The sequence below is a fragment of the Molossus molossus genome, unplaced genomic scaffold, assembly GCF_014108415.1.
Source record: "Molossus molossus isolate mMolMol1 unplaced genomic scaffold, mMolMol1.p scaffold_m16_p_24, whole genome shotgun sequence".
NCBI classification, from domain to species: domain Eukaryota; kingdom Metazoa; phylum Chordata; class Mammalia; order Chiroptera; family Molossidae; genus Molossus; species Molossus molossus.
In genome coordinates this window covers 2,229,199-2,256,690 of record NW_023425360.1, presented here as the reverse complement: position 1 = coordinate 2,256,690, position 27,492 = coordinate 2,229,199, and the positions used below count along the sequence as shown (strand labels likewise).

At 51.4% G+C, this 27,492-nt stretch overlaps 1 protein-coding gene across 1 annotated transcript in view; it reads left to right on the top strand.

Annotated features, from left to right (window-relative positions):
• The first annotated feature begins 3,784 nt into the window (after nucleotides 1-3,784).
• Nucleotides 3,785-27,492, top strand: part of SH3GL3 (SH3 domain containing GRB2 like 3, endophilin A3) — a 43,019-nt gene continuing 19,311 nt past the window's right edge. Inside the window, exons 1-6 of the mRNA XM_036278105.1 lie at nucleotides 3,785-3,828; nucleotides 18,372-18,440; nucleotides 19,410-19,482; nucleotides 20,697-20,840; nucleotides 22,725-22,858; nucleotides 23,912-24,070. Coding sequence (XP_036133998.1) covers nucleotides 18,432-18,440; nucleotides 19,410-19,482; nucleotides 20,697-20,840; nucleotides 22,725-22,858; nucleotides 23,912-24,070 — 519 coding nt within the window. The 5' untranslated portion in view covers nucleotides 3,785-3,828; nucleotides 18,372-18,431. The remainder of the gene's footprint in view (nucleotides 3,829-18,371; nucleotides 18,441-19,409; nucleotides 19,483-20,696; nucleotides 20,841-22,724; nucleotides 22,859-23,911; nucleotides 24,071-27,492) is intronic.

The following is a 27,492-nucleotide window of genomic DNA, read 5'->3' as shown; positions in this document are numbered from 1 at the left end:
GTCTGAACTCCTGAGCTGTTCATGCGGCAGAGCCCACGCACCTGTCACAGGTACACTGAAAACTGTCCCCTAGCAACAGAGAAAACACAGGATTTCTACGGTGCATTTAATAGGCTATATAAAAAGAAATTTCTTTTTTTTTATCAAGAACATTTTCTTTATTGATTTTACAGAGAGAGGAAGGGAGAGGGAGAGAGAGAGAAACATCAACGAGAGAGAACATCAATTGGCCGCCTCTTGCGGATTGGGCCCACAACCCGGGCATGCGCCCTGGCTGGGAATCGAACCGGCGATTCGAACCGGTGTCCCTCTTGCCACACCAGTACTTTATTTTTTATTATTTTTATTTTTTTTATGCCCACCCGAGGACACTTTTGCATTATCTTCAGATAGAGCGGGAGGGAGAGAGGGAGGAAGAGAGAGAGAGAAACATCGACGTGAGAGACACATTGACTGGCTGCCACCCACACGACCCCAACCGGGGCCGGGGACAAACTGCAACCAAGGTACATGCCCTTAGCGGGAACCAAACCTGGGTCTCTCTGGTCCGTGGGCCAACGCTCTAACCGCTGAGCCAAACCGGCCAGGGCCACGCTAGTACTTTAAATTAGAAAAAAAAGAAATTTCAGCAGACTCACGGACACAGAGAACAGACTGGCGGTGGCCAAGGGGAGGGAGGCGGGGCTGAGCGCGAAGGGCGAAGGATTGAGAAGCACAGCCGGGCAGTTTCCGAACAGTCCCGGGATGTGAAGGGAATATAGTCAATAGCACCGTAGTAACCACGTGTCCCCGGAACCGGCTGGGTACTGGGAATGTCAGGGGGACGCTTTGTAAAGTATATGACTGTCTAACCTCTGTGCTGTACACCTGAAACCAATGCAAAATAACTGAATGGAAACTGTAATCGAAAAACATAAAAAGACTTAAAAACTGGGGGGGGGGGGGTGTGGAATTCCACTAGAAACATGTTATCATTATTTTGCACAGAAAACTAGCTCTGAAAACATCCTCACCAAGAAACTAATAGCTGCATGTGTGCTAAGAGTTGGTACGAAGAATGAAATGTGTCTAAGTGTTAAATAGTGTTAGCCCTGGCCGGTTTGGCTCAGCGGTTAGAGCGTCGGCCTGTGGTCCAGAGAGACCCGGGTTCGGTTCCCACTAAGGGCACGTACCTCGGTTGCAGTTTGTCCCCGGCCCTGGTTGGTCGTGCGGGTGTCAGCCACTCGATGTGTCCCTTTCGCGTCGATGTTTCTCTCTCTCTCTCTCTCTCTCTCCCTCCCACTCTGAACAAAAAATGGAAGAAATATCCTCAGGTGAAGATAAAAAAAAAATAGTTTTAGTATTAAGCATGTTATTTCAAAAATTAAGAACTGTCAACACAAAACTTTCAGGGCACTCCCTGGAGAGAGTGGGGGAGCAGGGCCTGCAGGGACAGTAGAAGCGGACGGGTGAGCGGGAGTCCATGCGCTGGCTTTTCTCCAAGTTAAAGAGGCAACCTTCCTACACACGCAAGGAAGAGAAATTTCAAGTCGTGTTATTTGATCATCGTACCACAAGTCTAGAATTTAATACGTACTGAATAGAAGAACTCAAACCACCGAGAGCATATTTTTTAAAATTGTCCCCAAATAACATTTAGATCAAAGAGGAAATTAAAACCGCAATGACAAGTTTATTAGGAAAATAATCAGAACTGCGTTGCATAATGGAAACAAGGTGTGAAATCAAAACCACGCTCAGGAGGTCAGTTTAGCTTTACACGTGTCCATTGTACAACAAAGGAGGATAGAAATAAACCACATTGAAATGAAGAGGTTATGGGGCGCCTACAATAACATTCCTGAACATGCGCGTGGCTGTTGTTTTTAGATAATTACTAAAAGTCGCAGCTACTTTCACAAAGGAAAAAAGTCTATGAAATTCTTAAGTTTGAACATTATGAGAATGGGATGCACGAATTTACACCTGATTGAATGAAGAGATAAATCAACAAAATTAACCGAAGAGGGAAATGTGAATATACTATCAGCCATGAAGAAATGCCAGGAAGTTATTTAACAAAACCGTCCACTTCCCCAAGGGCACGGAGCCGGCTTGGCTTAGGGGGAAGTTCTTCAAACCTGTGCTATTTTTTTCCCTGGGGGGGGGGGACATCGATGTGAGAGAGACCCATTGGCTGCCACCCACATGAACAAACCACAACCGAGGTACGTGCCCTTTGTGGGAACCGAACCCGGGACTCTCTGGTCCACAGGCTGACAATCTAACCGCTGAGCCAAACCGTCCAGGGCCAAACCTGTGCTATTTAAACAACTGTAGGACGTGGAGAAAACAGGCAGCTGAGCCCGCCCCAAGCAGCCCTGCACTAGCCCAGGACAAGGGGGACTGTGACAAGGGGGACTGTGACACCAGTCCCCGCATCGGCTGCCTCTGCTTTAGTGTAGACGGTCCCCTTGGAGGTCAGGGGGCCACTAACCTAGTCAAGCCCACAGTACTCATGGAGCCTCCGCATGGCTGCCTTTGTCCCTCTGCTAAACTGGTGCTATCCCGTCAGAGGACGGAGGCTCCTGTCCACACCCTCTAAGGCAAAATGAGGGAACTGGGGCACAGGGAGGTGTAGTCACCAGTCCAAACCTCACTTGGGTGAAGTTAGGAATAAGGGAGTTGGGAGCGAATGGCTAAGGAGAGGCTGGGTGACTTATGTCCCGGAGAAAGCAGGACGCCAGGGGACAGGCAGTACGCTGGGTGTCCGGGGTGCTTGGTCAACCCTAGATGGACATGTTGGGGGCCCACAAAGAGGAACTTCCTTCTCTCAGGCGGAGGCCGGAGGAGGAAGGTGTTTCTGCCCGTGTTAAGCTTTGCTGACCGGGTTGTAGGTCTTGGGAGCCCTGGGGCCTTTGGCGGGACACGAAGCACAGACGCTGGCCTGCAGGGAGCAGCTTGGACGCCACCGTCAGCGGCTGGCCCGAGGCCGCGGACACCTAGCCTTCTGGTCCCTGTGCAGAATGTCCCTGACAGTCATCGACACACCGAGGGAGCTGGGTGTCTCATCGGGTGAATTCTAGGGGCCTGGGCGCGCGGTTCCTGGCTCCTTGGGGACGGACGCAGTGGACCGAGCGCCCGGGGAGCGAGCGCTGTTTCTCGGACACGCGGGAACGCGGGCTCCTGAGGACCGACATGGTTTGGGCAGACGGCACCCGGAGCCCCGCGTGGGGAGAGGAGGTGCGGCCCAGCCTCCGGAGGCAGGTCCCTGTCCTGTGGCCTTGCTTCCCCTCCGGGCGCCCTGGGAGCCCCGGCGCTTACAGCGTCACCCGACCCACCTGGCCGAGGGAGGGACGTTGCGCGCGGGTGGAAGCGGTTACGCGCAGTCCCAGCGGCCAGGGCCGGTGCTTGTGTCCCCAGCCGAGGCCCCGCGAGCCAGGTGCACCAGCGCGCCAGCCTCCCGAGCCGGACCCCGCGCCCAGTTTCCCAGCCGGGCGCCCCCGCCCCGGGGTCCTCCGGGTCCCCACGCAACAATGTGGCGGGGGCGGCCCCAGCGGCCTCATTTGCATGCGCCGAGGCTCCGCCAATGGGCTGCGCGGGGGCTTGGGAGCGCGGGTGGCCCGCTGCGTGCGCGCGTGTGCGGGTGTGACAGCGCGGAGACCGTGGCGGTGGCCGTGGCCCTGGGAGGCGGGCCGCGGGGACCAGCGGGGGACCAGCGCCGGCGCCTGCGCCCCCAGCGCGTCGCGGCCGCGCGGCCCGGCCCAGCCCCGAGCCCCCCCAGCCCGGCCGGGCGCAGCCGCGATGTCGGTGGCGGGGCTGAAGAAGCAGTTCCACAAAGCCAGCCAGGTAGGGGCGCAGGGCCGGGTGCGGGGGACTGGGGGGCCAGGTCCCCGAGGCCCGGGCCTTTGGGGCTCTGCGCCCCAGGCGCCTCTCTTGGGCTCCGGATCTTCCCGCCTCAGAGCGCGCGGGGTGGAGTGAGGGCCGCCGGCTCGCTCCTCCCAGCCCCCCGCCCGCGCTCCAGCCCGAGCCCCTGGAATTTTGAGGGTCTGGGGGGACAGAGGAGGTGGCCGCCCGACGCACCGCTCGTGCCTCTCCCGCCGGCGCTGGGAGGACCAGGGGGAGCGCACTGCCCGCAGGGTGCGGGCTGGGGACGCAGTGTCCTGGGTCCCCCGGGTCCTCGCCAGCCGCCTGGAGATGGACCCGCTGGACTGTGCCTCACTCGGGGCCAGGGCTCCCGCCGCCGTCCTTCCTCCCCCGCCGCCCCGGGCCGCCAGGTGGGGAGACACCTAGACAGACGTGTAAACAAACTGGGAGACACACCTCCGCGCGCAGAGGATGGAAGACACCACCGCGGGGGCGTCCGGGGGGGCTTCCCGGAGGAGGAGACGTCACTGCAGAATTAAGTGTGGGGAGCAATTTGGGGTTGGGGGTTGGGAGCTGGGAGGGAAAGAGGAAGGGCGTTCTGGGCGGAGGAAACAGGAAAACAGGCAGGGAGGCGTGAAATTGGGGGGTGTTGACGAGCCAACTGGTATTCCAGTGTTGCAGCCTCTTCCAGCCAGGCCAGGCTCTCATTGTGGAACTTGTCGTATTACTGCACCCCTGGATCTGTCGCTCCGTCCCTCCCTCCCCTCAGCCCCCCCCCTTCTATAACAAGGTGGACGACATCCCTGGGAATCCACATTTCTGAGGTCTCATCCTGCGTCTCCCACAAACGGGCCCTGAAAAGCAGCTGGAATTAGAGGCCCGAGGCCCTGCTGCCCCCTCACTGCCTCTCCGCGAAGACACTGGATGAGGCGGGTGTCTGGCTGGGGCCCAGGGGACCTGGTGCTCTCCTGCAGGAGGGGGCCGTTGGCAGGGGAGATGGGGGACTCCCTGCTGAACCTGGGCACCTGGCGGGGTCTGTGGGACATTCAGATGTGCCTGACCTGGGGCACAAGGTGTGAGGCCAGGACTGGGGCACAGACTCTTTGGCATCTCCAGCCTAAACGGACATTTAAAGATATAAGTGCAGATGGACATGAGACGGCACAATGAGCTAAGTATAGACTAGCGAGCCCCCACTTTGAGGGACATGTTTAGCCCGGTACTTGGTAAGCGTGACCACTCAGTATATATCCAGGGGATAAATACACTGTCCAGGTGGAGGACCACAGGAAGGAAGGAGCTGGGAAAAGGCAGGGGAGAGAAGGCTGTCATGGGAACCCAGGGAAGGGGGTGGCCACGGTGCTGCTGGGAGCCGGGAGCTGAGTGAGCTCAGCCTGGGGGTCACTGGGGGTCACTGCTGCCTGTGCTTGCTACCCTGGCTTCCTTCCTTCACACGGGCAGGGAGCTAACCTTCTCTTTTGAAAAGTTTTCTTGGGTATGGATGTCATAGGAGCACATCTCAGAGATGAGCAAGACATACTCTTGGATAATTCAGGTTGGTTTCGGACCACCAACCAGCGTGATGAGTGGTTAACGTTTTAGGAAGTTATTGGTATTGGGAAAGTGCTATCCCAGTGATGAGGTTGTTGAGTCCATAATCAGTCCATTACAAACGAAGTGAGCAGAGTTATCTGATGTAACCTTTTTTTCTTTTTTGCATGAGCTGAAATCTTTTTTTTTTATCCTCACCCGAGGACATTTCTTCCATTTTTTTTTCAGACAGAGTGGGAGGGAGAAAGAGAGAGAGAGAGAGAGAGAAACATCGATGTGAAAGGGACACATCGAGCGGCTGTCACCCGCACGACCAACGAGGGCCGGGGACAAACTGCAACCGAGGTACGTGCCCTTAGCGGGAACCGAACCCGGGTCTCTCTGGACCGCAGGCCGACGCTCTAACTGCTGAGCCAAACCAGCCAGGGCGAAATCTTTTGTGACTTTATCTGAAAAGAAAGATATCACAGATCGTCTCTGGGTTCGAGAGTCCACACTGTGTGGTCAGAGCACCCACTAGATAACATTTTTGTCGGTTCTAGAAGTCTTTCTAAGAACTCTTGCGATGTGACGGATTTGGTGGAGACATTAGACTGGGTTTAATATGGTAAGAGGGACCAGGGTAATAAAACATGGTAGATGTTTCTCTTAGACATTTTAACAGCAGGTTTTAATTCACGTGGAACCTTCCCAGGGCAGGGGAACAGCAGTCCCCGATGATGTCAGTGGCTTAATAATTCTCAGGGGTGCAGACCTGGGTCTGCCACTGGCCTGCTCTGTGACCTGGGGAGCGTGACTTGGGCATCTGGACCTGGTTTCTCTGTGTGATGGACTAGACGATTTAGAGGCTGTCTCTGCCCTAAAATCGATCGCGGTGATTGGTTGCACAGCTCTGTGAATGTACTAAAACTCGCTGAATCGCACACTTAACGGGTGAATCGTATGGTATGTGATTTACAGCTCAATACAGTGTGTGTGTGTGTGTGTGTGTGTATTTCCCTGTTTTGAACATTTTAAGTAATCCACTTCAAGTATTCCAGAGAAAGACAAACTTCATCAGGTTAACCGGCCTTTCTTTCCTGATACCTTACCCCCTCTGAGGGGGGAGAAAATCCTTCTTTTACAGAGAACGAAGAGCCGTAAACTCATCATGTTGGGAGCACCAAGACCAGCAGGAAAGAGGGAGAAAAAAAACTAGTGGGAAGAGGACAGGTTGAAAGCAAAATATATTTCTTCCCTTTAGCATTTGGGCTCGGAACCCGAGTGTCCCGAGGGCTTAATTCGGTGCATTTAAAAAACAAATCTTCTTTGGTTGGGGTGCAGCTTGAGTTATCAGAGTTACATTTAACTCTCTTACCGACAGCATTGTGGTTTCCTGACCAACAAAACTATAACGTGCATGAACGACACCAGCGTCACAGTCTCCTCTCCCCTCTTTTTCTTCTTCTCCCCCCAAACTAACCATATAGTGAGACACTAACTAGATGGTGAAGACAGTGTGGGCTTATGTTAAGTGGATCTTTTTTTGGTCCTTACATAGCAGTGCCCTTTAATCTCTGCCACGTGACCCAGCAACACTAGGGAATGTGGGACTATAACACAGCTTTTGGGGGGTAACTTTTCCCCTTTCTCTTTTAACGTGTTAACCAGACAAACGAGGGGTCACAAGGAGCCCGGACATTTACCCTGTCATGACAGGCTGGCCATTTACGGGTAAACTCTTCTGAGAAGGATGCTCTCAGTAAATTATAAGAGACTCCGGGGAGGCAGTGAATGTCTCTTGTTTCTTTCCTTGTTCGAGACAGAGACCAAAATGCACTTTGCAAAACCCAGAATGATTTATTCTTTTCTCTTAGACACATCAGAAACTAGGTCCCGCTGAAACATCCTTGCTTCTTTCTACGTAGGTTGCTTGGTAAATTAAATCATAAGCCTAAGGGGTATTATTTTTTAAGTCAGGGTGCTAGCGTAGGTGTTCACACCAACTGGGGGTTGATCTCTGTGCTAGCTGAAGGACAGTACAATCCAACCATTCCTTACCTCTAGTGACTCCTCCCCCCAGAATACGTGCCACTTAGGGTTATCACTTGGAATTTGATATAAAAATACGTTTGAAAGCAGCGTTGTTTTATTGGGGGCCGGGTGCGATTTTTTCAGATTAATTCTCAGTTTTCTTAACGAGTTGAATGTAAATTGTATTTCCCAAAGTTAAGTGTTGGGGGGCGTGTTGTGTATTTGGGGGAGCTGTGGTTGGCAGGCTTTACCCAGAAAATAAAACTACCAGTACACAGAACTAATATATATAGTATTTTATTTGCCTAAATACTAGGCGAATGTATTCTAAAGAGGCTCCATCAGCAAAACACGGAGGACGGGGTTTTGCTTTTCAGTGCACAGCTGGCCAGGTGTTGAGGGGGGCGGGGAGGCAGCCGGCACTGTTGCGATGCTGAGTATTCTAACCGTCCCCTCTGTGCACCCCCTGGGCTCGCCCCGCCTTTCCCAAGGTCATCGCGTGAGTTCTGACCACAGCGTCCAGCGCGGTGACCCACCTGAGCCAGGTGCTGTTCCTTCCGACTTCCCTGCTCACCCAGTGGGTGATGCTGTCTCCCCCCCTCCCCCCCCCCCCGGCACCGGATAGATCTTTCTCCAGCACCGATGCCACCTCATGTTTCCTGTTCGCGCCCCCTGCCCTGGGCGAAGCTGCTGCTGATCCAGCCTCCGTGACTTGCTGCCTCGTGAGCCAGACATGCGCGTCGCCTCTTGTCATCCACGCACGACCTTTCTAACTTATGGGCCTGATTCCGAAGGCCAGAGGGACCGGTCAGCGAGGGTGTGGCGCGCCTCGGTTTCTCCAGGTGTGCCGGGGACGCAGCGCACCTGGCTGTCCTCCCAGTGCTTCTCGCCCCTCGTTTTCCCTGGATTTGTCACCTCCCCCACGCTCGTTCCTTCTTTCCTGCATCGATGCTCGGCACCCAGGAGCAGAGGACAAGTCATCTGAGGCGGAACCCCTCGGTGGCACCCAGTGAAAACCTTCTTAGCAGATCCGACGGCCTAGGTATCCCGCATACGTTTTATATTTCAAACACTGCCTGGCACGTAGTAGGTGCTCAGCAGCCATCCTCTCCTGCCGAATGAACGTTCAGTCGGTAGTGAGGATGGTGACGTGGAGCCCGGGTGGTCTGGTTAACTCCAACCTACTGTTTGCCTAGATCCTTGTGATTTGGGGGTGGGGAGGAATGTTCAAATCCCAGATTTTCTGTCATTTCCTACTTTTGAAATACTGGCGGTGACACGACAGCGTGGCGTGCGGAGCCTGAAATATTAGCATCTGCGCTTTACAGAACAGGTCGCCGACCCTGCCCCGCACCGGCTGCCGAGGGGATTTATGGTGCGCACGTCCCGAGGCCCTGGACGGGACGCCCGGGCGGTTCAGCCGCATCTGCGCTTGGGCTGCGCGTGCTCTTGGAGACTCTCCAATCACTGAACAAGTCTGATACGTCCTGGCGACCTGGGAAGGGCCTGCTTTGGAATACGTTGTTACTTGGTAATTCAGGAGACTCCTGGACCCCCGAGTCACCTCCTCTCAGTCCTCACCGGCTGGCTGTCACTCACCCAGCGCCCCTGTCCAGGGTTCACGGTGCTGGAGAGGGTGGCCAGGTCCAGAGGCGTTTTCTGGTTACCGGGTGCCTGGCGCCTCAGTGTAATTCCTCACCAGGGAACCGGCCCTGGCTCCCCCAGCCCCACTGGGTTCACATCACTTCCCAGGGCTCCCAGTGCTTCCTGAGGGTGACATCATATTCAGGTCCTCTCTCCTCTCCAGCACGGCTCCGGTTAAATACATGCGTTCCCATCTGTGAGCCGTCTCCTACGGGACCCGATCGCTGGGTCCCCCTCGCAAAGGACTGTGACCCCTTCCAGCCTCAGCCACCCGAGCCCGTCTGTGTGATGGGAACGGCATGTTCTGCGGTGGGGGAGGCCCATCTACGTTCTGTAGGCTTTTCAGAAACTTCATGCAGAAATTATGTGAACCAGATGGTACCCTTTGGAGTTGCCAGACATGCATATTTTAAAGAAATACAGTGGATTTGTCTTCTTGGGAGACTCCGAGGGGGTTCTCTGAGAAGGCCGGTCCGCGGACATGGCCGCACTCGGAAAATCCTTCGTGGCCCCTCATCAGATTAAGGACTATAACGTGAGAAGACCAGCCCAGGGTGTTAAGGAACCAGTGTGTTTGGGTTTATTTAATTCACTTCTTTGAGAGCAGCAACACATTACCACAGACTTAGGTAAAAAGAACGCATGGTCCATGCATGTTTTTTTTCTTTCTTTGATTTGCCACTTGGATCGCGTAGGGGGCACTTGGGGCAATGAGGGAAGGGGGTACAGGCTGCAGAGACTGCCAGTGCCCAGAGGATGGATGGACAGCGAGGGCCAAGCCATCTGAGGAGAGCCAGCAGGGCGGGGCCGTGCCACCTGGAGACTAGCCTTGGGAGACCCGCGGATTCTGGCAGGGGCGAACCTCTGGGAGGACCACTCTGAGCGGCGGAGCCGAGACCAGGGCTTGTGCCTCTAAGCATCGGCTAAGCAGGGACTGCACAGCAGGGTGCCGGGTCGCTCTGCGGATACGACGAAGAGCAGAAAAGCCTAATGGAACCCCGGAGCCCCAGCCAGGTGGGGGCACCTGGTTTGGGTGTCAGCTCAACCGTTGAGTGTGGTGACCTTGCAAATGTATTTGTAAATCTGGTCATATTGGTGTAAAAATGAAAAGTACTCACTTAACTTGCCCCTTAAATAACGCTCCACTTATACATTGAACCAGTTACACCCCTCGAGCAATTCATACCGTTTGTTCTGTTCGTTTCTCTTAAACATTTTTAAGTAGAGTCACACGGTCAACGTGCATGGTTCGCATAAGGCCGTGGCTTCCAGCTTTCAATGTGTTTATATTTTCTGCTGTTTGACTGCTTACTAGCTATTCACCCAGGAAGCCAGGACTTCTTGGTTTGTATTGCTCAACGGTGGCATTAATGAGTAACTTTGTTTTTAAGTTAAGACCTGATATTTCAAATTCAGTTCCATTGGTGTGATAGATGTTGGTCCCTGTTAAGTTTCAGAACGGTAGTAAGAACACTTTTAAGAAGATGATTTCCTCTTTTGGAAAAGGAAAGAGGACAAAGTTCTTTAAAAAATAGGATCTTAAACAGTTAATTATTTAGAAATATGAATAATTCAGGGATTTCACCCCTCCCCCCCCGAAGAAGTAGAAACTAGTCTCTCATTTTTTTTTTTATCCTCACCCGAAGACATTTTTCCATTTTCTGTTCAGGTAGAGTGGGAGGGAGAGAGAGGAAGAGAGAGAGAGAGAGAAACATCGACGTGAAAGGGACACATCGAGTGGCTGCCACCCGCACAACCAACCAGGGCCGGGGACAAACTGCAACCGAGGTACATGCCCTCAGCAGGAACTGAACCCGGGTCTCTCTGGACCGCAGACTGACGCTGTAACCACTGAGCAAACCGGCCAGGGCTAGTCTCTCATTTTTGAGGGCATTTGCAATTCCTTTGGAGAGTCCCCACCCCCACCCCCCGCCTCTTTTACAAATCTATTTTAAACTACACTCTTGGAAAAAAAAAAAAATTCAAGCAAAATCAGTGCCCCAAATATTTGGTGTGGGTTCATATTTATTGATTGTGATCCACCCACTTGGCCCACACTCTCTCCATCCCCGTGGACATGCCCGTGTGGGGCCCCGTGAATACACTGTATGGGTTTGGCCACCAGGGCCTTGTGACGAGGGAGGGACAGAAGAGCGTGTCATGGAAGGAAGGCTTGAGGATTTTCTCTTCTTATTTGGTGACACAAAGTGCTTTTTGTTATTGGTGCACATGCAGTCACCAGACAACTTCATGCAGAAGGCACCGCCGTTCTGGGGTACGGCTCTGCCTGGTGCAAAATACCTCACTTTGTATAGGGATGCAGAAGTGCTGCATGGGGACCCGACAGAAGGAGTCTTTGCTTCATTCACCCATGAATAAAACGTCTTTGTTCGTGTAGAAGAAAAGTGCCTCTTATTGTTCAGAAGCTGTGTGCATTTTAAATTATGCTGATGGCCACTATAGGATATCTTTCAGGGGGAAAAGAAAATTAGTTTTGCTGATGAAGTGATCCCCTGTTCATAAGAATGAATCACGATCAGGGAAAGTCAAGGCTTATGAGGTCTGGGGGAGTGTGCTTACGTGAAATGTACATGGAAAAAGGCCTGTGGCGTGGCTGTTGCCGAGCCACGATTTTGATGTTGAGCTTCCTGGCAGCCAGAGTGAAAAGTGAAAAGCAATCAGTTAATCTTGTCTGTGGCTCTGGGAAGGGCTACTTGAAGCACGTCTGCCTCCAGGCTGGGGTGTGGTATTTGGGCTTCCTCGGAGGAAACTGGCCAATCAGAAGGGCAGGTTGAGTAAGGGATGCGGGGGTGCTGGCCCCCCCAGTGTAGAAAGTCCTCTAGAGAACCACCTACAGCAGCGGTTCTCAACCTGGGAGTCGCGACCCCTTTGGGGGTCGAACGACCCTTTCACAGGGGTTGCCTAAGACATAACTGTAGCAAAATTACAGTTATGAAGTAGCAACGAAAGTAATTTTATAGTTGGGGGTCGCCACAACACGAGGAGCTGTATTGAGGGGTCGCGGCGTTGGGAAGGTTGAGAACCACTGACCTACAGCAATATCAGCTGCAGGATGCGACCCCAGGGCTCTTGCCTTTGTGAGCTTCGGAGTATTCATGGTCCTTTGTAAAAGGAGAAAATAAGGACAAATAAGGGGGAAAACAGTGAGTTTCTAGCAAATCTGAAGTTACTTGATTTCAGAGATTGCGTTCTTCAATATTTAAAGGACCTTTTTAAAGATAAACGTTCTCCTCTGGGAAAAGGAAAGTCGGTAACACTTTGTTATATAGTATTAATAATAGTTACTATTAATTGTTAAATCTTACATTTACTGTTTTATAAGAAAAGCTGTTTTATAATATCATTAGGAAATAATTATGTAATTAATTTATCATAGTAACAAATATAATTTATGTGACAAGTAGATATAAGGGTGATTTTTGCATCATTAACACCCTTTCATTTTCAAAGGATTCTCGGGTGATACCTTTAAATAAGCAAACTTCAGAAGGGAATTTAAAATAGGTTTTGAATGATGAAAACCAGGTTTGCACATCATTTTTCAGGGACACATCCCGGGGAGGAAGAATGTAACATTCATTTCTATCTTTTCTCTGATCAGCATCTCAAAATAGACCCAAGTCCATTTTATTGTTACTGTTTATTTGCTACAGTAGGCGTGAGGTCTTCCTGATTTTTGTCCTTTAGCCTTGAGCGAAATTGGCAGGGTGGAAACAGATGACTGGAGGCGGAATTTGGAAGGGTGCGGGTGGGGCGCCCGGCTGAGAAGCGAGGTTCTTTGGAGAAGAGAGGGAGACCCTGCCCGACACCTGCTTTGTTTCCTCTGAAGGCACCAGGTAGAAGGGGGTGCAGGGGGTGGGTCCCAGCCATTCCAACCAGCACCGAGGCTTCCTCACCTTAACTTAAAAAACATATATATATATATATATATATATATATATATATATATAAAATTTATTTTATTTTTCAATCACAGTTGACGGTCAACATTTTTCTGGGTTAGTTTCAGGTGCGCAGCACAGTGGTTAGACAATCATCGACCTGCTTCTTCCCCGTTCCTCTGCCCCCCGGGACCCTAAACGACCTACCTGTCCATCAGGCGTTGCCCTGTGTCCGCTGCCTCCTCGCAGGCTCACCTGGACACCGGCTCTGTCTCCTCACCCCTGTGCTGCCACAGAAGGTGTCTGCTGAGACCGTTAGCCTGAACCAAGCTTCTCTGCACGGGCACCTTAGCATCGGAGGCATTGTCAAAGCCTCCAGAGGAAATTTCAGAGAACCTGTCAGGGGTACTTCCGAGGCTACGTGCAGTGCACAGGTCCCGTTCTCTGCAGCTCAGACGGACCGGTTCTGGGCGGGTGCTCGCGGTGTTGCGGGGACTGGGGGGTGGGGGCTTCCCCACGCGCAGCGGTGGATGGATGCACGGCTGTTCTTAGGGCATCTCCCTTCTTCCTGACCTTGGCTCCTCAGATCCTCATGGCCTTGGTTGCTCTCTGATGCCTTCAGTTGCCAAGCAATTTTAGATTTTGAAATAATTTCAGACTTTCAGCAAAGTTGCAGAACTAGAACAGAGAGCTTCTCTCCTCTTCCCGATGGTTACAATTTACAAGTAGCCTTGACTATTTGTATTTATCACCCAGCGCTGCCGTATTTATTTCCCAAGCTGATACCAGCAGGGCATGACTGCTCTCTGGCTGAGAGAACAAATACAGGCCCTGGCCCGTTTGGCTCAGCGGTTAGAGCGTCGGCCTGTGGTCCAGAGAGACCCGGGTTCGGTTCCTGCTCAGGGCACGGACCTCGGTCACAGTTTGTCCCCAGCCCTGGTTGGGTCATGTGGGTGGCAGCCACTCGATGTGTCCCTTTCACGTCGATGTTTCTCTCTCTCTCTCTCTACCTCCCACTCTGTCTGAACAAAAAATGGAAAAATGTCCTCGGCTGAGGATAAGAAAAAAAAAGAACAAATACAGGAGCCACTAGAGAGGGTGACCTTTTTGGTAAAGGGCTCCTCAGAGTGTGAACACGACTCAGGTCACTACCCTTCTGACATTTCTCCTCCAAGGAGACATCTCCTGGGACCTAACCAGGGTGGGTGTGCTGTGCCTGAGATGCCCCTCATGGGACTCTGCAATGCCCACCTTCACTCTCGAGCCTCTGAGACGCGTTCTAGTGCGAAGTCTGCTCAGTTTGCTTGTCCGATGCATGTGGTCTAGAAGCGGCCCTTTCGCCTGACGGAGGTACGTCCCGTGCAGCTAAGTGTTCAGTTGCTCTCGTAGCAAAAATGCTGTTCCGCAGGAACTTTTTATTCTTTTAAAAAATGTATTGATTTTAGAGAGAGGACGGTGGGGAGAGAGAGAGAGGAGAGAGAGACATTGATTTATCGTTCCACTTATTTGTGAATTCATCGGTTGACTCTTGAGTGTGCCCTGACGGGGGATGGAACTGGAACCTTGGCATTTGGGGACGATGCTCCAACCCACTGAGGCCCCAGCCAGGGCTGTTCTGCTGAACTGTCTACCTTCTGAGGTAGATCCATTTTGCTTCTTAACCTTTCCTCCTAGGGTCTGGCTTTCTTGCTGTTTAATTTCTTGCTTCATGAAAGGGAAGAGGGTGGAGAGGCCAAGGTTTCTTTGAAAACAGTTATTTGCACAAGGAGGCCAAGGCGGCGTGAGCGTTTACCAGTAAAACCTCAGCAACCCTCCGTGCAACGCCACACGCACAAGCTTCCAGACCCCGAATCAATCCTTTCCCTCGATGCTCCGTGGCAGTCCTTGGAAAACGCTTTTTATTTTTCTATCATCGACGACTTTGGAGCCTGCTGAGCACGAGATGGGGAAGGAGGATTCTGTGTCTGGTGGCAGCACCCAGGCACCCTGACATAGATCTGATTTGCACCCCAATTCTCTTCCTCGCTGGGGAAGAGCACACCAGGCACAGGGTGGCGCTTAGATGCGCGAGTCTGTCCGGCGAGCCCAGGTGAGACGCGGTGCTGCTGATGCACAAGCTGCAGAGCTGAGCTGTGTTTGAAGTTAGAGAGAAATTTCGATGCTCTTCCCATGTCTTCCTTGTCACAGAGTGTGGGTCCCTTTGTATCTCCAGGAGAATATCCTTGGCCACCTTCTGGGCCCCCCCGGTGCATTCTCCAAGGCTCTCTTCCTGGCATCCCTCACCTGCTTGGCATCCCCACTGCCATGAGATTCAGCTCAGCCTCAGGAGCCGGCCCGTGTGTCCCCTTCACCAGGGCCAGGACTGCACATCAGGGACCCTTACTGAGCTGTGATGCTGTTCCCCACACGTCCTCACACATCCTTCGAAACCTCGCGGGTCCTTCTAGGGACGGACGCGGGACCTTCTCACCCATGTGGTTTGCCTCCTCCGACCCGGGTTCCCATAGCAGATTCTGCCCCTCTCGTGTGGAAAAGTACCCGCCTCACGGGGTCACGCCATCTGCTTCCGCTGCTCCGCGAGGGGCTGGAATGTGGAGCCGCTGACCTTTCCGTCCTGCGGGCGATGCGGCTGGCAGACCGTCCGGTGTTTGCTGAATCCGACGGGGCGACGTTGCGTCGCTTTGGAAGGTTGAGTTGAAGTGTTGGGCTCACAGAAGATGAATTTGGGGCTCTGCGTTGTTGATTTCCAAGTACTGCGTTTGCTGCATCCCACAGACGTTGTGATGTGCAGTATTTTTATTGTTACATTTGCAAATTTTTATAATTTTTTCCCTGGCCAGGTAGCTCAGTTAGAGAGAGTGAGAGAGAGACATGGGTTTGTTGTTCCACTTACTGATGCATCCATTGGTTGACTCATGTACGTGCCCTGAGCAGGGATCAAACCTGCAACCCTGAGGGACTCGGCCAGGGCCTGGAGACATTTTTGGTTGCCACAGGGGTGTGTGTGCTGCTGGCATCTTGTGGATGGAGGTCAGGGATGCTGGTAAACATCTTGCAGTGCCCAGGACAGCCCCTCCCAAACACTTTTCTGGTCCTCAATATCCAAGTACCAAGATGGAGAAACTGTCTACACAGGGTCTTTTTTCAGTCTGGCCGCATGGGGACGCCTTTCCGTCCGTGCCGCCCGTTGCGATGTCCTTTGTCCTGAAGCAGGCAGCTCCGGTGTGAACCCTGCTAGGAAACCGCCCCGGAGTCCTGTCTGGGACCCCAGCAACCTGGCGCACACTGTTGGCGCCGCCCTGGTGACTCCCTGAGGCCCTGCCCCACCTAACTTTCAGGCCCACCCAAGCTGTTCCCAGTGGCTTTACTATAGGATTTGTCTGTCTTGGATCCTGTTTCAGATTTTCCTAAATCCTTTCAAACAAGCACCATCTGGCCTCAGCGAGCCCCATACCTCTCACTAAGTGGCCCCAGGCCTGGCACTAGAAGCAGCCAGCCTTGGTTCACAGCTTGGCTTTTCCTGGGCACCTCCAAACCCAGCACAAAAAGCAGCCATCTGCAGATCCCTTTGTAGCTTATGCCTGGTGGCCCCGGGTAGAACACAGACAGTGGCTGACCTGGCTCCGGAGCCGGCACACCTAGGGGACAGCTTCAGACCACGTCGAAGCACCACCACCCAACCACCTCTACAAGCGACACACTCAAGGAGTGGACTTAGTGGGTACCAGAGCCCTGCTGAAGTAAGTCTTACTCTGTGGTGGCCCCTACACAGCTGGTCCTCTAAGGGAGTCAGAGGTCAGTGAGCAGTGGGCACAGCCAGTCCTTGCAGCTGATCAGCCTGAGTAAATCCCTCCCATTGACGTGTCAACAGCAATCAAGACTCAATGACAACAGAAGGGTGTACAGTCTATATGGAGGGTGCACCTCGAGGGCACAGCTGGGGTGATCAGAGAGACTGTGTCACTGGACCCTACTGGACAGCTGCTACAATAGGCCACCCTGGGAAGCCTAGGAGACAGAGTAACTCTGCCTAATGCCTAGAAACAAACACAGGAGGCAGCCAAAATGAGGAGACAAAGAAACTTGTCCCCAGTGAAAGGACAGAACAAAACTCCAGGAAAAGAACTAAGCAAAATGGAGATAAACAATCTAACAGATGCAGAGTTCAAAATACTGGTTATAAGGATACTCAAGGAACTTAGAACCCCAAAAGCATAATAAAGGACCAGTCAGAAATGAAGGATGTGCTAACAAAGAATAATTTACAAGGAATCAACAGTAGAGTAGGTGAAGCCAAGAATCAGATCATTGATTTGGAATATAAGGAAACAAAACACACCCAATTATAACGAAAAGAAAAAAAGAATCCAAAAAATGAGCATAGTGTAAGGAGCCCAACATTTGCATCATGAGGATGCCAGGAGAAGAGAGAGAGCAAGAAATCGAAAACCTATTTGAAAAAAGGACAGAAAATTTCCCTAACGTGGTGAAATAAACAGACATATAAGTCTAGGAAGCACAGAGAATCCCAAACAAGATGAACCCAAAGAGGCCCACACCAAGACACATCATAATTAAAATGCAAAGGTTAAAGACAAAGAGAGAATCTTAAAAGCAGCAAGAAAAAAACAGTTAGTTACCTACAAGGGAGCTCCCATAAGACTGTCAGTCCAATTCTCAAAAGAAACTTGGCAGGCCAGAAGAGAGTGGCAAGAAACATTCAAAGTGATGAAAAGCAAGGACCTACAACCAAGATTACTTGATCCTGCAAAGCTAACATTTAGAATAAATGAACATATCAAGAGTTTCCCAGACAAGAAAAAGCTAAAGGAGTTCATCACCACCAAACCGTTATTATATGAAATGTTGAAGGGTCTTCTTGAAGAAGATAAAAAATATGAACAATAAAATGGCAATAAATACACATCTATCAACAATTGCATCTACAAATCAAATGAACAAGCAAAACAGAAACAGACTCATAGATACAGAGAACTTTTTGATGGTTGCCAGATGGGAGGGAGGCTGGGGGGATGGTGCAAAAGGTGAAGGGATTAAGAAGTACAAATTGGTTGTTAGACTGCTGAGCATCAGCGGGAAGGTGGGGAGGAGGGGGTAACAGAAGAGGTAAACCAAGGAACTTATATGCATATATATAGATATAGATATATATATAACCAGTGGACACAGTACTGTGGGGAAGGCGGGGGGTGGGGGGAGCAGGCAGGAGGGGGTCAATGGGGAAAAAAGTAGGGATATCTGTAATACTTTTAAAGATTTTAAAAAATCCAACAGGCTGAATTTGAGGGGTGTGTGTGTGTGTGTGTGTGTGTGTGTGTGTGTGTGTTTCATCATTTGGGTAGAAAATGATCACAAATCATGGTACATTGCAACTATTTGTGTTTATTTCTGCAGCTAATTAGTGAAAAAATAAGTGGCATCGAAGGAACGAAACTAGATGACGAATTTCTTGACATGGAAAGGGTAAGATCTTGTTAATGTCGACTGTATTATAAATCGGACTTTCGTTACAAGAGGAGACATGTCGCTACCGTAGAGGTTGTTATAGTGGGAGTCGAGGCTGCGTACACACAGGGGTGGGTCCTGGAATCCAAAGGGCAATTCTTTCACAGCCTGAGTCCAAACAGTGACCCCACATCTGAGCCCACATGAAGACCCTTGATTATGGAGGAGACTGAGTGTGGCTCTCTGGTTCCCCCTAATGGACAGTACTCAGAATGCTCCAAAGACTGTCCGTCTTGGCGACCAGTTCTGGTCCTTGGAGAGTCAAAACATATTTCTGGGATGAGACCCTTCACATATATACATATTGATTCTCCTCATGGAAGCCCTGACTCTGTCCCCCGGGTCCCGACCGCTGCGTCCCGAGTCACTGTACCCTGGTGCTGCCTTAGAGCGGGCCTGGGAACCTGGGGGAGTGGGTTCCTCATCTCCGGCTGTGACGCAGGGTGATAGGCTGTGCTCGTTTTGACCATTTTGCAGAACATTCGTGCATATAAAAGCATGGGGGGGAAATATGACAGGACCCTTTTTGAAAAAAAAATTTTTTTCTTTTAATCCTCACCCAAGGATATGTTTTATTGATTTTACAGAGAGAGAGAGAGAGAGATGTCAATGTGAGAGCTAAATGTCCATCGGCTGCCTCCTGTATGTGTTCTGACCAGGGATCAAACCCTCCACCTTTCAGTGTACCGGATGATGCTCCAACCAACCGAGCCACCCGGCCGGAACGGGATGGACCTTACCAGAAAGTGATTGTAGCATGTTCCCTGGTCACCTGCGTGGAGACCCCCGAGGCCCCCAGGGACCGCCAGCTTCCTCCGTTTCTTTCCCTTTGTCTCGGGTGAAAATGACTTCTCCATTGTTTTTTTTTTTCTGTGAATTCATTTACCAACATTTCATGTGCTTTTTTTGTTTTTTCCTTTTTTCCAGAAAGTAGATGTCACCAATAAAGCGGTTGCAGAAATTCTTACAAAAGCCACAGAATATCTTCAGCCAAATCCAGGTAAAGCTAGAAAATGTCTTGAGTGAGACTATTGTGCATTCGCTGTGACCGACGCTGGTCACCCACGTTTCCTGGGCCCTCGTTTGACACGATCTAGAAACAATGCTCTTGGTGCCCCAATAACGAAATTCCGTTTTTTAACGTCAAGCCTCCAGGGACTGTGGTCGCTGTGACTCCTAGCTGAGGAGACACAGGGCAGACAGTCCTGTGACCCATGGTGACATCACTTGAAATGGGTCTCGGTCCGGCAGCTGGGCACTGCTAAGAAAAGACATTTTCTATGAGATATTTCAGAAGCCTGCTAAACGTTTGGTAAATGTTTGCTGCTTATTTAGTTATTTCTTCCTTTTTAAAAAAAAAAATGTATGCCATCCTGTTCTAAAGGCGTTTATTAATTTGAAATGGCTTTTGCTATGTGGCTCAAATGCTAAAAAGACGAGGCGTGATAATACGAAAAGCAGTGTGAGGTCTGGTGTTGATGTAAGCTTCTTTTTTTTTTCTTTATTGAGAGAGAAAGAGAGAGAGACATCAATGTGAGAGAGAAACATTTATTAGTTGCCTCCTGTACACACCCAACCGGAAATCGAACCAGCAACCTTTCTGGTGCGTGGGACGACACCCAACCAGCTGGGCCACTCCGGCCGGGTGGGCTCTGCGTTTTAACAGGACCCTTGGGCAATTTGTATGCACATTCCAGTTTGAGAAGCATTGGTCCTAGAATACATCAAAACAACTATGTAGTGAAGTCAAAGAAAATAAAAGTTTACGCCTTTACCACCTAAAATGATCCGGAGCACCACAAGCTAGCGTGCGGTTCGCCCTGTGGCCCACAGAGTGAAATCCCAAATCCTTCGCTTGGTGTTCACGTAGGATGGTCGTGCGTTAATTTCCTCTTGGGTCAGACCAGCCTGCTCTTTATGGTTAAATACGGTCGCATCCCATCTCCTCCATCTTACATTGCTGCACGTTTAAGAGGCATCTGTCCATCTTTCAGCATATTGCTGTTTTTTTCCTCGGGACATCGCTCCGAAATCATTCCTAGAGTCACATTTTTAGACTCCGCGGGAAAGAATCTTGAAAAGCCCGTGAGAGGCGAAGTAGGTCACCCACGGTCTCTGACACGGTGTCCAGGGTGACCTCGATTCCACCGGCCGCCTTGGTTAAATGCTCCGTGCCTGTCACTTGAAGGAATTACAAATGACGCTGTTTTTAAGCATACAGAGCTAAGCTAGGGATGCTGAACACTGTGTCGAAGATCCGAGGGCAGGTGAAGACCACCGGGTACCCGCAGACCGAAGGCTTGTTGGGCGACTGCATGCTGAAGTACGGCAGGGAGCTCGGGGAAGGCTCCACCTTCGGTGAGTGGCCCGGTCCCCCTGGCAGGTCGTATAGGAAGCCTGTCTTTTAACAATCTGTATTTTTAAATTTTTTTTCCTGATTGCCAAAGTACCATGTATTTGTGACAGGAAGCTTAGAAAGCCTAGGCAAGTAAGACAAAGAAAGATGCTGACGTCACCCAAATCGTGTGTACGGTGGTGGGTCCAGTTACGCTCCGTGGCACAGCCTTTGCACCGTGTTTATTCTCACGTGTTCACACACACCTTTAACAAATGTACATGCGCCCTGGACGGTGTGGGTCAGTGGTTAGAGCACCGCCCAGGGCTCAGACCCTCAGCTCAGGCACATACCCTCGACCAGGAATCAAACCCGAGACCCTTTAGTGCGTGGGCTGACGCTCTAACCACTGAGTGCACCAGCCAGGGCAAGGGCTGCTTTTTGGGGCCATGTGGTGGGACCCTCCTAAAGTGCAGAAACCCCAGGGGGGTGGGGGAGACCGAGCCCTCCCCCCCCTGGAATCAGCAGCACTAAATCTTGGATGAGGAGAGAGAACGCCCGTCCATGCGGAATGTTGTCTTTGGAGTCTTCAAAGAAATATCCTTGGAAGTATTTCTGCCAAAGCTAAATTCATGGACATTCTGGGGCAGGGGCTTGGGTGGCAGAAAGAGTGGTGAGGTCAGAAGCAGAGTCCCCCCATTTCTGACTTACCGGGCAGGGGGGTCTCCAGGCTGGAAAAGGACGCCCCGTCTCCATCGGAACGAGGTCGAACCTGGCCTCCTGGGACTTCGTTAAGGAAACTGAGCCTCCCGGGAGGAGGGGAGTAAACGGATCCCCAGCTGTCATTTAAAGCAGTGTTTCCGGGGATGCACTAGTTTATTTCTTATAAAAATTAAAAACAGAATGCGGCCATAGTGCTGTCCCTGCTTTGCAGGCGAGGAAACTGCGTGCCCTCCACCAGTAGGGGAAAGGATTGAGGGTCGTATTTGTTTGAAATGCTCATTCTTGGGCTGGCCTTTAAGGTCTTTAAGCCTTTGAGTTGAGAGACCCCCAAGCTCTGTGTTCTTACAAACCCAATTTGGGCCCCTCCCCCCGCAACAGGAAAACAAGTTCAGTCTCGGGCCGCATGTCCCTGGGCTGTGTTTTATATGTGAGAACCTGCAATCTCATTGTGAACAGCCACCAGGACCCCCCGCCCCACCCCCAGCTTGCACAGTCAGCCGGAGCTGCCCATGGCTGCCCAAGCTGGGCATGGCAGCTCGCCCTGCTGGGAGCTCCCAGCGGGCACCGCCAGGCTTTCTCTGACATCAGGGAGGACAGAGAGCCTCAGCACCATCTGAAGGGCACAGGGTGCGGCCGGCTGAAGGAAGATCTGGCAGCCACAGCTGAGAGATTTTGTTCGTTTATTTCTATTGTAATCTTGATTGGTCGATGCTTAGCCCTGGTGATGACTCAATCCTTTTATTGTTTATGAAGAGGGAGGACTTTGTTCTGCTGCTTCTGAGAAACCCTGGTGCTAGTTCACAAAAAGCACATTAAAAAGATAAAAATAATAATGGAGCTCTATCCCCATCTAGTGGCCAGAATGGTAAATGCCTCGGCCTGTCCGCCTCCAGGTGAGTTGATGTAAGAACTGTGGAACGTAGAGAAGAAATGTAGAAAGTTTTTATTTTTATTCTTTTCTGAGTCAGTCCCGGAATGAAGACCTTGTTAAACCACCATTCCGCAAACTTGGGGAAAGAAAGAAATATCACCCTGGCTGGTTTGGCTCAGAGGTTGAGCATCGGCCTGCAGAGCATGTACCACCAACAAAAAAAAAAAAAAGAAAGAAAGAAAGAAAGAAATATTGCTGCTGACCTTAGAGTACCCTGCCAACGAACCCTTTGTGTTTGTATCCGTATTTCCAGGCAGCGCACTCATAGAAGTCGGCGAATCCATGAAGCTGATGGCCGAGGTGAAAGACTCCCTTGATATCAGTGTGAAGCAAACTTTTATCGACCCACTTCAGTCACTGCAAGACAAAGATTTAAAAGAGATTGGGGTAAGTTTCCTCCGTGTGAACCCACCTGTTGCCACTTAAAAGGAGGTTCCCATGTAAAACCATTAGGACATTTCTGTAGGGACCCAGGGGAAGCATCATCTCACTGTGGACGGTGAAAAAAATCCGTCATTTGTGTTCACCCGGTGCCCTGGGCGGGAGCCCCAGGATCCGGGAGCCCCAGGATCCGTGAGCCCTTTACCCCGTACATTAGTGGAGCCAGGGAGAAGCCAGGCGGAAGGTACTTATTTCCACAGCGATGTCTCACTTAAAATGATTCTAAAACCGTGTGGTGGGTTTTTTGATGACGAACGTCATACCATACCCGTTACGTCTTTTGATATGTTGCCTGAGTGGTCACGCTTTTCCAGGACTTCATTTTATATTGGAAAACTCGTAAAAAGGGCCATCCGATCTCTCGCACGGAGGGTGTGTGTCCGTCCATCGTAGAGTTTCCTCAACTTGTTCCGTAACTGCTGGGTAACTTAATGGGGGGCACATAGATATTCCAGGGGATGCTAGAAATTTGTGTTTTTATCATGTACTTCACAGAGAGGAGTTGACAATAGTGTCAAAAGTAATATTTCTATTTGATGTAATTTGGTTGGAAATTATTTGGACATTAACAGAACCAAAGTGAGGGGTCCTATAAAGAACTTTGGAAAATGGAATCTGAGTGCCCACACTGTGTCCTTATATTTATATCCACGATCATTCATTCATCCTATCATCCATTCATTCATTCCATCCATCTATCCATTTATTCATTCATTCACTTACGCTGTCTATCATCCATCCGTTCATTTATCATATCATGCATCCATCCATTCGTCCGTTTATTCATTTCATAAATGTTCTTTAAGAATTTGCAATGAGAGGAGCCTCTAACATGTTGCTGAGGTACCCACCAAAAATAAAAAAAAAAGTGTCAGACGAGTTCCTGCCCTCTAAAATTTAGGCCAAGAAAAAATAACAACTCTTTTCGTAGAAGGAAGGCCTCTCTGTGCATGTTTTGAGTGTGACAGTCCCTAAAAGTCCGTCTCCTCTGTCTGTCAGCACCACTTGAAGAAGCTGGAGGGCCGCCGGCTGGATTACGATTATAAAAAGAAACGAGTAGGTAAGATACCAGACGAAGAAATCAGACAAGCGGTAGAAAAATTTGAAGAGTCCAAGGACTTGGCTGAAAGAAGCATGTTTAATTTTTTAGAAAATGATGTAAGTATTGACACCCAACAGGAGACTTCCGTGTGAATGAAAACATTGACTCTGTCTGTGGGGAAGCACCGTAGCCTTCATTGTTATAAAAGTTTCCAGAACGTTCTGTGACCGTGTTCTCCTGCCTCGGAGATCGCGTTCGACCTTCAGCAGGTCCCAGCTCAAATCTCAGCTCTCAGGACGTCCACTTTGTCCCAGGATGGCTTCCACGCTGCGCCGGAGTTGGCCCCGGGGGGCGGGTGTCCCAGGAGTTACCCAGTTTCTGGGACCCTAGTGTCGCTGGTTTTGCAGAGCGGAAAGCCCACGTCAGGTGGCGGTTCTCATTCTTGCTGAGATGGTGAAAACCACCCTGTGGGGCAGATGTCGAAAGGGGGCACCTCTCTTGGCGAGGGGAAGCCTTCACTTGTCCTAGTGCCCACTCAGGACGTAAAAGTGTGACCGAGATTTTTGAGTTGTACCGTAGTGTTGCCTGGGAGCTTGGGGACTGTGAGGGGGACATAGGTCTTAGAAGTCCTGGTGCTCCGCGGGCTGTGATTCTCGCCATCAGCGTTGCCTGTCCGGGATAGTTTAGATGAACTGGAATTAAGGGGGAGGGTAGGATGAAGGGCCCCCTCTTTGCACTGGCGACAATGAGGTGTTGCTGGGCGGTTCTCAGTGCCCGAGTAGGGGAGCCTCGGCCACCTGCCTCCCTCCGGAGTTCCTGCCCTCAGCCTGGCCACCTGCTGTGAGCCAGGTCGGCTTGGCGCTTGCTTTGGACCTTTGTTGAACTTTCTTTATTCTTTATTGAATTTTTTTTGTAGAGCGAGGGGAAGGGAGAGGGAGAGAGATAGAGACATCGATGAGAGAGAACACTGATTGGCCGCCTCCTGCACGCCCCCCACTGGGGATCCAGCCCACAACCTGGGCATGTGCCCTGACTGGGAGTCGAACTGGCGACCTCTTGGTGCAGGGTCGATGCTCAACCACTGAGCCACATCAGCGGAGCTATTTGTCGAACTTTAATTTTTTATCCTCACCTGAGGACATTTTTCCATTGTTTGTTCAGATAGAGTGGGAGGGAGAGAGAGGAAGAGAGAGAGAGAGAGAGAAACATCGACGTGAAAGGGACACATCGAGTGGCTGCCACCTGCACAACCCAATCAGGGCTGGGGACAAACTGCAACTGAAGTACGTGCCCTTGGTGGGAACCGAACCCGGGTCTCTCTGGACTGCAGGCCGACGCTCTAACCGCCGAGCCAAACTGGCCAGCACTATTTGTCGAACTTTTAAACCCATGAGCACAAATCACAGGATTTATTTATCTGCAAAATTATGTTCTACTTCTCATAGTTTATTAAAAGGTATATCGAGGTCTCGCATCTCTGAGTAGAGTCAGATGGCGTGGGCCGAGCCCCTTTTATAGCCGTGGTGATGAGATTCAGGCGGGGTCACGTCCAGTATGGACGAGACATTAGTCCTGGAGGGAACAATTTGAAACTCCCGTGCCCATTAAACCTGAGTTCTCAGAAGCACACTGTGTTTTGTTTCTCCTTTTAAATATTTTACCAGGTTTTTTTATTTTTTTTTATTTTATGTTTTACGGGAAATGGGGAAGGGGTAAGAGTTTGCTCTGTTTTGCTTGTTTGTTTTCCCTTAAATATATACATTTCCTCTTGACATTGCCCCCAAGCGGTAGGCCATCTTGGTTTGGTTTTGACTCCAATTGCCATGTGTGATTTTTGGAAGTATTTGGAAAAGCACCTTTTGGGGTGTTTTGTATCAGATGCACCCGTCAGTGGTGGTTTAACCCCTCGGGTCGGACCCTGGGTGAGGTTTCCGGTCTCCTTTGCTCTGCCCTGGGTGGTTGACCCCAGAGACCTCAGTTTTCCCTGGAGTGTCAGTCAAAGGGCCCAAGTGATCCTTAGAAGAACGCAGTCCTTTGTCCATGCGGGACCCTGACAGTAGCCTGCTCATCACACAGGAGTGAGCTCCTCCCGCCCCGTCCTGGCCGGAGTCAGAGGACGTGGAGGGAAGCCTGCCTTCTCGTCCCCGGTGACCATCCCCGTAGATTTGTCCAGCTGAGCGGTGCAGCCAGTGGGAGAAATGTTCCACCTTCTGACAGGTTGGGGCTCTTGCGAGGCCTGGGTTTGCTGCAGCCTTGGTCTGCCCGTCCAGGTGTTTCCTTCTAAGTGTGGTTTGGAGGCGGAGGCCACCTGGCCACCGCCCGGTGCTCATGGCCCGGGCACAGCGGGGGGCTCTCCTGCCTGTCAGGGAGGGGCGGATAAGTCACAGTGACACCGTGTGCCTCCCTGTCTCTGGGGACTCAGCTTAGTGGCCACCTCTTCCCTAGTTGCACCTCTTATGTATGCATGACAGCCACATTTTAAGGGGCCCCAGGGTTCATTTCTTTCCCAAAGTCTGCCAGGAAGTGGCGAGCTCCAAGTGCATCTCTCGATGACACGGTCTTATATTTCAGCACCTCAGAGAGTCAGGATTTGCTGATGCCCCCTGCCCCGCCCAACCCCATTGTGTTTCGAAGATTGTTCCTTTCGCCTTTCCCTGTTCCTTTGCACAGTCGCAACGCCCGCAGGATGCAGAGCGAGGTTGAAGTAGAAATTGCAGGGTGGTGAGGTGCAGATTCGCCCAGCTCCCGGCTCTGGCTCTGGGAGGAGAACTTTCTTTCTTTCTGTGGCATAGTCTACCGTGATGGTGCTGGTGGAGGCTCTGGCCTTGTGTAGAAGTGTGTGTCGGAGCCAACAAGGTGAAACGCAGGGACCCCCTAAGGCTCCACAGGGCCGGGCTGCCTTCTGGTTTGCTCGGTTTTGGAAATTCCAGGCTGGGCGTGCGCTTTTCGGGCCGTCAGCGCGGCTGCCGCACTCCGTGGGGCTCCCTTGTTTCGATGCGAACCCTGGTGTGGCCACGTGGATGTCCACGGAGGTCCGAAGTGCGCGGTGGACCTGTGTTTGAAATGGTGCACGTGGGTAAGGAGAGTGCAAGGGCGTGCAGAGAAGGCAAGTGAAACGGCTTGGGTCTCCGGGCAGCCGTGTCTGGGGTGTGGCCGGGTGAGTGTGTCGGGGAGAGTGAACGGGCTACTCTGCACACAGCCGTGCCTGGGGTGTGGCCGGGTGAGTGTGTGGGAGAATGAACGGGCTACCCTGCACACAGCCGTGCCTGGGGTGTGGCCGGGTGAGTGTGGGGGAGAATGAACGGGCTACTCTGCACACAGCCGTGCCTGGGGTGTGGCCGGGTGAGTGTGGGGGAGAATGAACGGGCTACTCTGCACACAGCCGTGCCTGGGGTGTGGCCGGGTGAGTGTGTGGGAGAGTGAACGGGCTACTCTGCACACAGCCGTGCCTGGGGTGTGGCCGGGTGAGTGTGTCGGGGAGAGTGAACGGGCTACTCTGCACACAGCCGTGCCTGGGGTGTGGCCGGGTGAGTGTGTC